The sequence below is a fragment of the Parasteatoda tepidariorum genome, chromosome 10, assembly GCF_982258835.1.
Source record: "Parasteatoda tepidariorum strain Cologne lab strain chromosome 10, Ptep-v5.0, whole genome shotgun sequence".
Taxonomy (NCBI): Eukaryota; Metazoa; Arthropoda; class Arachnida; order Araneae; family Theridiidae; genus Parasteatoda; species Parasteatoda tepidariorum.
Window position 1 is genome coordinate 77,990,799 of NC_141764.1, and position 9,025 is coordinate 77,999,823.

Below are 9,025 nucleotides of genomic sequence, written 5' to 3' on the forward strand. Positions count from 1 at the left end.
ATTAAATGCAGAACTTATAAACACAAGAACTACACACCGACTACACACTTAAACAAGAATTCAGATAGCAACCCAGTATATGCGTTTGCAATTGAATTAAAATATAATAAGCATTTCATTTAAAATAGTAGGCCCTGCTCGATCCGCTTGCCAACCCCGTGATTGCTTAGCATTGTTTTAGTTTTTTCTCTTAAAAGTAAATATTTTTTCAAAAAAAAAATATTTGTAATTTTGTTATTAAAATATAAAATTATTATAATTTTGTGTAAGAACATTTTGTTAATATGTCAATTGTAACAAAATAAACGAGTACTTGGATACACACCCAGAAAGCATGTAACCTTACGACAACGTTGTGTTTTAACTTTATTTTCATTGTCACGAAAAGGTTTGCAGTAAAAACCTTTTTTCAATAAAGCAAAAATATTGCAATTTCCAACCTTTTTTCCTAAAAGGAAAACTAAATGATTTTTAAAGCTTTTTTAAAAAACATTGTTACTTAGGCTAAAAAATAAGCAAATGGCAAACCTTAATATTTTCATTTTTGTTCGTTGTCATGATAAGGTCAGCAGAAATATAAAGCTGAAACCTTTTTCCAAGGAAAGAAAATAAGGCAAATATTAACCTTTCCAGCGAAAATATTAATAAATAATTAGAAAATATTTTGCAAAAAACCTCATTTTAGGGAAAGCAAATAAACGAGTATAAGACCATGTTTTTGGATTGTTTTCTAAGGTCTGCGAAAGTATGCAGCGAAAACCTTTTTTTAAAGTTTTCTTGTAGTCACGGTTTAGATTTAAAAAGTTGGGAAAACATTTCTGTTGAGTCTGAATCATATCAAGTCAAGGGCTTTACCGTCTTCCTGTTATAACGAGAAATACTTTAGCAGTTTTCGAGTTTTGCTTTTTTAAGAAAATGTGAACCCAACAAATAAAAGTTAACGTTAATTTTTCGAAACTTTTCATTCGAATAATCACATTAAAAATGAATAAAATTTAAAAAAATTTCATTTTGATCTTCAATATTTTTTTTCTTCAGAAATTTAAATTCTTTTTAAAAATTGTCTTTAGGGGTCCTATGCGTTGCGGTTCCTTTAAAATGTGTGGCCTATTCTCGTTTATTTTACCTCATTGCAGACCTAATTATGGTATAGCACTAAAATATCCGCACCAAGAGAATTTTATTTAAAATATTCGATACAAAAAATATACAAAAAATTCGCCCAACAGTCCCTTGTGAACTAGATGGTCCACGATTTGTGACTAACGGCGTGATGGTGACTATAAAATCAGCATCGCGCACCTTCCGTTTTTATTTCCACGACAAGCTGGTACCTGCTCTAAAGCTGGGTAGATTCAAAGCCTAGACCCATAGCTTTATTTCATCATATCTTAGGAGTGAATTTAAAAACTTTTTGCGCACAAAACTCACTGTATAGTGTGCAAAATAAGAAACAGACCTCCCTGAATAAATTTTGATCTAATGACCGGATCTTCACGTTTTGTGACTCAATTTTAATGGTTCGAAGGGATGGCATAGGCTAATTAATGCAGACGATATTTTAACTTACGAAATCAGGCGCAAAATTTTACTTTCTCTGAATAAACATACCTTTTTTCAGACGCATTTAGATTTTGAACCCCCAAAATATAGTGGGTTGCCGCAGTCTGGGGAATATGGTCCACATTGTTTGATCAGGAGAGCGATCCAAAGTTTGGATCCCTTAATTGTAATTTTACTTTTTGCGTCTTTCGCGATATATCCAGATCCTTTTAAACAAGTTGAAAAATTTTGAACAGAATTTAAAAATTCGTTATTCTAAAGATAATTACACGCAACAAATTATTTTTCGTAGGCATTTATTATTTTTTATTATGTTATTAAATAATAGCTGGAAAAATTTTGAATTGTAAGGCATACAACTTCTTATTAAATTTTAATGTAGGTAATTTTGCATGGCAAAACACAAAGTTGAGTTAAATCGGTTGAATTGTTCCTGCGTATATTTAAAATTCGATTTCTCAGAAACAATTTAACCGATTTTGCTCAAATTTTATATTTTGCCATGTAAAATTACCTATTACACCCCATAATGTTTTAAATTATGAGGATGTAAAAAAATACATACCTCATAATTTAAAATTTTTCCGACTATTACTTTATAAAATAATAATAAAAATATTTACTAAAATATACTTCTTCCATAACATAATGGATAAACGAATTTCATAATTGTGTGCAAATATTTTTCAATTCGCTTAAAAAGCTCTTGAAATATGGTGAAATACGCAAAAAGTAAAATTAACATTATGGGAATCAACTGTTGGACCGAGCTCCTGGCCAAACTATTTAGACCATATTTCCTTGATTGCGGCTAACCTCTAGATTTTGGGGGTCAGAAATCTAAATCAGTTGGAGAGAAAAAGAAATTATTTAGAGAAAGTACGATTTTTGTCTGATTTCGTAACTTAAAATATCGTCTGCACTAAGTAATAAGCATTTTTGAGGTTATAGTCCTAGAACGTGAAGATCTGATCATTAGATAAAAAGTTATTCAGGATGGTCCGTTAAATTTTTGCACACTGTATAAAATTTCAATAATATCAATTGCAGTTTTTGCGATCAATGTTATAAGGTTGAATTTTTCAACTCTATTTCACTTGGTAGAGTTAAAAATATATTAAGTGCATTAGTGGATGTATCTGTATATTTATAAATCTTATTTTTTATTCATATAGTGTTTTTATTTTTAGTACTTTATTTACAATTTAACCGTGAAATTAAAAAGTTATAAATGCTGATTATTTTATTTTTGAAGAATAAAATTTATTTATGTATAAAATTATATTCAAGAATTTCTTTTCTTTATCGAAAACAAAATAGCTAATTAAATTTTATTAGCATTTTTCTAATGTAATTAATGCTTGTAATCGTTTTTGATTTCTAGTAATTTATTTTTGTTCAATCATTATTTAGAATAAATTACAATTGTAATCGACACCTAATTCTGGACAGCGACTAGTTGAATTGTATATAACTAACTGATGGTCAGCCTCAGTCTACCAGCAGCGACAAAAAATGACGCAAGCGGCCAACTCATTCTGGTGTGAGAGATCCCTTTGACGTCGGGCTAACAGTAAGAGATTTCCTGAACGCAAATGTGGTGAAATTTTATCGAAACAAATTTTCATAAAAGCACAAGATGGTCTTAATACTTGACAAATGTATTCCATTGTCTCCTAGATTGGGTTCAAAATTAAAAGGTTTCAGGCATGAAGAACTGTATTTAATATCATTTATATGAGGTGTAAATAAATAATTGTTTGAATGTTTAGTTTTGGTATTATTCAATTACAATCAAGTCTTGTAGATATGTTATTTGTACGTAGAGTTTTTACATATAATTTTGAAATAAATTTGTCAAACTGACAATCAAACAATTTGCAACTACAGTAAAATGCTTTCTCTAAAAAGTTTATGAGTTAACAGGTACGTAAATGTTTAACCATTGCTGATAATTTGCATCAGTTTTTCAGAGTGAAAATTTTTTTATATGCATTTTCAACAAAACACTGTTGAAAATAAAAAATTAGTATTAAAATGTAAAAGGAAGTGATATAAGAAAAAACACGTTTTTCTAAAGGAGGAGGGGAGGCTAAAAGTCAGCTTAATTAAATTTTACTCAAGTCGTTTAAAAAATCTGGTCTTTTAAATCTCTATTTTTCCTTTTAACGTCTTATTTGTATTAGCTAACAACTATATATCTAAAATACATAAAATGAAAACGGAAAAGCAATAAATAAACTTTGAAAAAAAGTTCTTTAAAAAACTAGAAAAACTTCTATTAGCCCTGCTGTACTGAAACTTTAAGGCAATACTTTATGTTCAAACTTCAAAATTCTCATTCGATTAAAAATAATAATAAAAAGAAAAAAGAAACAATCTCACTAAATTTAACATTAGAAAATTATTGTAAACCTGATTCCCCTCCATCCAATAATACTGTCTTAAAAACTTACGTCATGCGCAACAAAGCACTCATATTACTGCTGGTGATCATTATCACTCTTGGAGTTTGCTTTCGCAATTAAAATTGAAATTGGAGTTTAAGTTTTATTGACATTCTGTTATATTGTTTCAAGTTAAAGATATTCGATTTTCTTTTCAACAAAAAAAGTAGGTACACCGTTAGATTGTATTTCAGTTTCATTATTAAGTATTTAATTTACGTATTGTTATTTTTTTTAAGATTATCAATTAATATTACCATTTAACTTAGAAATCTAAAACTTAAATTTATGCTTGGGACGACACAACCTAAGGGACATTGATTATTATGCTCTCTTCTTAATTTCAATAAATTTTAAGTAAACACTGAAACTATAATTTAAATTTAACTATCAATATTTTAATTTATTACTCTTATTATTATTTGACATTAATTTTTTTTTGGATGTACGCGTTGCCTGAAGATTCATGTAAATAGTTCCAGAGACATTGCAAAAAAAAAGCAAAAAGTACAATTTAAATAACTATTAAAAAATAAATTAATACTAGCGTTAATTAAACTTGCATTAATATGAAAATATAGCTCAACTAATAAAAATTATATTTCCCAAATTGGAGATTCATTCATATTAAAATTTTTATGACGCTTCAGACTACTTATCAGGATTTTAAAATCCAAACTGTGTATTACTGTGTGTGTTTGAATCTGAGTTTTGCCAAACGTAGCATTTATAATGCTTTCTTCGCGCACTTTCGAGTTTATTTAAGGCTAGAAGATTGCAATTTAAATTTCGGTAACTTTCCAATTAGCTTAAGCTCATTAATTTCTAGACAGAATAATATGTGTTTTATTCGTTTTCTAACCACTATAAGTAGAATTTATTGCTTATAGGAATAATCTTCTATCGAAAATGTGACTTTTTTTCCTAGTAGCAGGAATGTTCAATTTAGAATTGGAACTCTGTGCTATATGTCAAAACATATTTTAATCGCTTTCTGTCCACTATTAGCACAATTTATTGCCACATTATTGGCTGATAGGAAGTCATCATAAATCGAAATGTTAACCCCTTCCCGACTAGCTAGTGCGCGAATTCAGACTAAACGTCTTATCGGGATGCATGCACACCGTCGCTTAAATTAATTACTTTTATAATTTTGCGAAAAAAGTTTAGATTTATTTGAACGTGAAATACGCAAAGAATTAAATTGACATTAAAGGTTGACCCAAACTTTCGATCCCTCTCCTACCTAAACTATTGGAACCATATTTTTAATATTGTGACGACAACCAATTTAAAGGCAGGAATTGAAATCCTACTAAAAGGAGGCATGTTTTTTCAACGAAACACTTTTTTATTGTTGTCTGGTTTTATAATTTAAAATGTAGTCTACAATAATAAATTAGGATATTTAAGATAAGGCCCTTGAACCAAGTTTGGGTCACGGTTTAGAACAGCGGTTTCCAACTGGCGGCCCGGGGGCCGCATCCGGCCCGCGAAGCCTTTTTTCGTGGCCCGGGAACTAAAATATATTAGTTGTTATTTTTTTTTTGTGGGAAATTTTCGTACAAAATCTGTATGGGTTTAGAATACTTTTCTCGTTAACAAAAACCTAATTTCTTCGTTTCAATGAAATTTTACATACCAGCGGTGCAAAAATATTTATTTCTCAGGTTTTGCATTCAAGAAAATATTTATTCAAATACAAAAATAATCGTGAATGTTGCTCTTTTTTTTTTTTATTTTTTTTTATTTTTTTTTTTGTATTTTGTGAATATAATTTAGCATGTATATATCAGAAATTTTCTCGAAGAAATTCTCCGTTTTAACTTTTTGAAACCACTCAATTTCGGCGAAAATATTTACGCACACATTTATAAATTTTAAATTTAAAATGCAAATATCTATTATCAGGTGATTGCAGTAGACAAACCTCAATTTTCTCATTGAACATTTTGTGTGCTACTGTATAAGCTTTATGTCTTAACAACTTGATATCTGTTGCACATCAATTGTTTAATACATAGCTGCACATTAAAGTTATTGTAGCCCGAATCATTTAATATGCAGTTTGATATTTTTAAAAATCTACTTCTTATTTTAATTTGTAATTCAATAGTTTTGTTTTGTACAGCTTGGTAAAAATCTGACAGAAATATTTAATGTTCCTTCAAACATAAAAGAGTCCTGTATAAAATTTTGATAAAGTTGCGGCCGCCATTTGTGTTTTTAATTGTGGCCCCCGGCCTCATCTAAGTTGGAAACCCCTGGTTTAGAACAACAGATTTATTATTTTAGGGAACTACCCTTTTTAATCCTGTTTTAAGTGGTTCATAATAATACTCTTTTATTATAAACCACTAATCATTACCGTGTAATAAAATACTCAGTCAGGAACAGTTTCTGCGATCATTAGTAAAATACCACGGATAACCCCAACTGTATCTAAGTATTAGATAGTATTGAATTTGTCTGTAATCTGCAATTTAATGCCCTGTTTTCATATTCATTTAAATACATTAAAATTTTATTTGACCATCTGATTCTGAAAAATTGTCAATTGTTTCCTGTATTTTTGAAGAAAAAACAAAATTTTAAAATAAAACGAGATTTAACGTTATATTTCTACGCTAATTATCTGGTACAATGTTGAATTTTTTTCTAAAATTAAAAAAGTGTCAAAGATTTTCTTTTTTGTAAATTGAAGGGCAATTCTTGAGTCCTCTACCCAACGCTATTCACTTAAGTAATTTTGTTTGAAAAATTGCTTGTTTTTCTATATCAATTAAGAACTTTAAAAATTTTCTTAATCCGACTGAGCGTTTCACATTTTTGTAATTTCGTACGGAAATTTCTACTCAATACACAACTTTTTCATTGAACAAGAAAAAAAAAATTGGATTTCCATCAGAAAATGAAAGAATTAAAAATGTTTTATATTTTTTAGAAAGATTTCATGTTTAGCTGCCGTGGTAAAGACTGTATGGCCTTTGTGGCAAATCTTCTTAGAAGGTTAATAACAGATGAGGTGGCCATCTGCTACAGTTTAACTGGAAAAAGTAAAAGTGGACAATTGAAAAACTCTTTTGAAAAGACTGACATTTACAAGATGATTAGAGGTAACTAATAATATATATATATATATATATATATATATATATACACAGAAGAATTATAAAATTTCATTCGCATTTATTCATTTATTCACTTTTTTTAGATGTTTGCATCCAGTCTTTTGATACATTTAAAGAAAACTATTTTAAAGAAGCCTTAAGTGACTGGCTTTCACAAGCCAAATTTAGAAAAAGGAGAAGGTATGTTTTATTTTGTTTTTAAAATATTATTGAGCAGATAAATTTAATAGTACATTAATATATAATTAATATATAATTTTAGTTCATTAATATATATTTTTCTTTATATATAAAAAGAAACTTGTAGTTGATATTTTAAATTATTGGCAATTATAAATTATGAAAAAAAAATGAAGAGTGTGACAAGTGAGTGAAAAAGAAATGAGATTTGTGTAAAATCTTTTTGTAGTGACGTTTAAAAATATATACTTTTAAGAAATTTTTTTTCATTGTTAATAATTCATTAATGGTAATAAAAATACCTGCTATTATTTATTAATTATGTGTGATATTACATTTAAATTAATATAAAAATTCCAATAACGATTAAATGATAATCTTATAAAAATATTTGAAAATCTTAAATTTACTGTAAAATGAAATCCGATCAAAATTTTAAAAATTACTCTATGAATTTAGCGAATTCATGTGGAAATTTGAAATCAAACTAAATTCTGTAGCTCTGAAATGCTTACAAGTAGGCACGCAAACAAACTCAGGAGTAGACTTATTATTTTATTGTATATGGACAGGATGCGCGAATACTTTTATTTATTTTTATTGATTAGTTTCATGTTTAAATTATTAACGGAGTCACAGTATAACTTCATAGACAGATTCTGGTGCAATTGTTTTTTTTCCTCGTATTTCACTAAAAAAATCTGTTAAAAAAGATTTTTGTAGTTTTCCTATAGATATTTCTTTAAAAAAATTACCTTTTTTTTTTCAAATTACAAAAAAAAAAAATTTACTGTAAAATGTTTTGATCTGAATTATTATGCATATTTATTTGGTTTGTTCAAAGTCTTTACTCTTCGACGACTAAAAACTTTGATATCGAAATAACAACAAACATTATATTCAACAAGTTCAGCTCAAGCCAGAGAACAACGAAACCTGTTTTCCACAACCCTTTACAATGATCAACACACATAATGGGCATGAAGTTCTCTCGCTTCTCATGAGATGACAAGACAACCACAATTCTAATTTCTATGGTAAACACCATCTCTTGATCCACAATCAAAAAAAAAATTTTAGATATCAACTGTACAGACTTTTACCGAACTGTGTATGATCTGATATGCAGGAAGAAAAAATCTTATTTACAAAGATTTTTTTAACAGTTTTTGTTTCAAAAAAATTCATTTACTATTTTTTTTTTCCAGTAGCACGAAGAAATTTTCTACTAATCAGAGATCTTCTATAATATGATTGATACAGGGTTTCTGTTTGTTTTTACAGTGTAGTTTCAATTCCACTGATGTAAATTTTCCCATTTTATTTTTCAGGGAAACGAGAGCTGGAATAACCTCAGTTGCTGAATGTTCTGAATGTTTGACAACTTCATTTTTTATTTTTGCTTCGACATATTTTTTATTTTTATATTGATGTGTAATTTTTTATTTGATACAACAATTATTTATGGAATAAATATTTGTTTAAAAATCTATTTATTGCTATTGTATTTTCTACATTTGAAATCCAATTGTTTTTGAGAAATTTTTAACCTATTTGAGCTACAAAATATAAAAACTGGCTTTTATTTTCTATAGATAATATTTTAAGAAGTGTCCCATTTATCTAGACAAAAAAAAATGCTTTTCCATAATATCAAAGAAAATAATATTAATGCCAGTTGTTAGCACTATGAATTAAATG

General features: G+C 28.0%; 1 protein-coding gene across 1 annotated transcript; it reads left to right on the forward strand.

Annotated features, from left to right (window-relative positions):
• The first annotated feature begins 4,045 nt into the window (after window positions 1-4,045).
• LOC147803040 (uncharacterized) lies at window positions 4,046-8,816 on the forward strand. Its single transcript, XM_087153087.1, has 4 exons — window positions 4,046-4,176; window positions 6,958-7,129; window positions 7,228-7,324; window positions 8,656-8,816. The coding sequence occupies exons 2-4, from the start codon at window positions 6,967-6,969 to the stop codon at window positions 8,753-8,755; spliced, it is 360 nt and encodes a 119-aa protein (XP_087009213.1). The 5' UTR covers window positions 4,046-4,176; window positions 6,958-6,966; the 3' UTR covers window positions 8,756-8,816.
• The last annotated feature ends 209 nt before the right edge of the window (window positions 8,817-9,025 follow it).

Coding starts and splice junctions, on each gene's coding strand:
- LOC147803040 (XM_087153087.1), top strand. CDS start 6,967: ATGTTTAGCTGCCGTGGTAAAGACTGTATGGCCTTTGTGGCAAATCTT. Junction 7,130..7,227: donor CATTTACAAGATGATTAGAG/GTAACTAATAAT, acceptor CACTTTTTTTAG/ATGTTTGCATCCAGTCTTTT. Junction 7,325..8,655: donor AAATTTAGAAAAAGGAGAAG/GTATGTTTTATT, acceptor TTTATTTTTCAG/GGAAACGAGAGCTGGAATAA.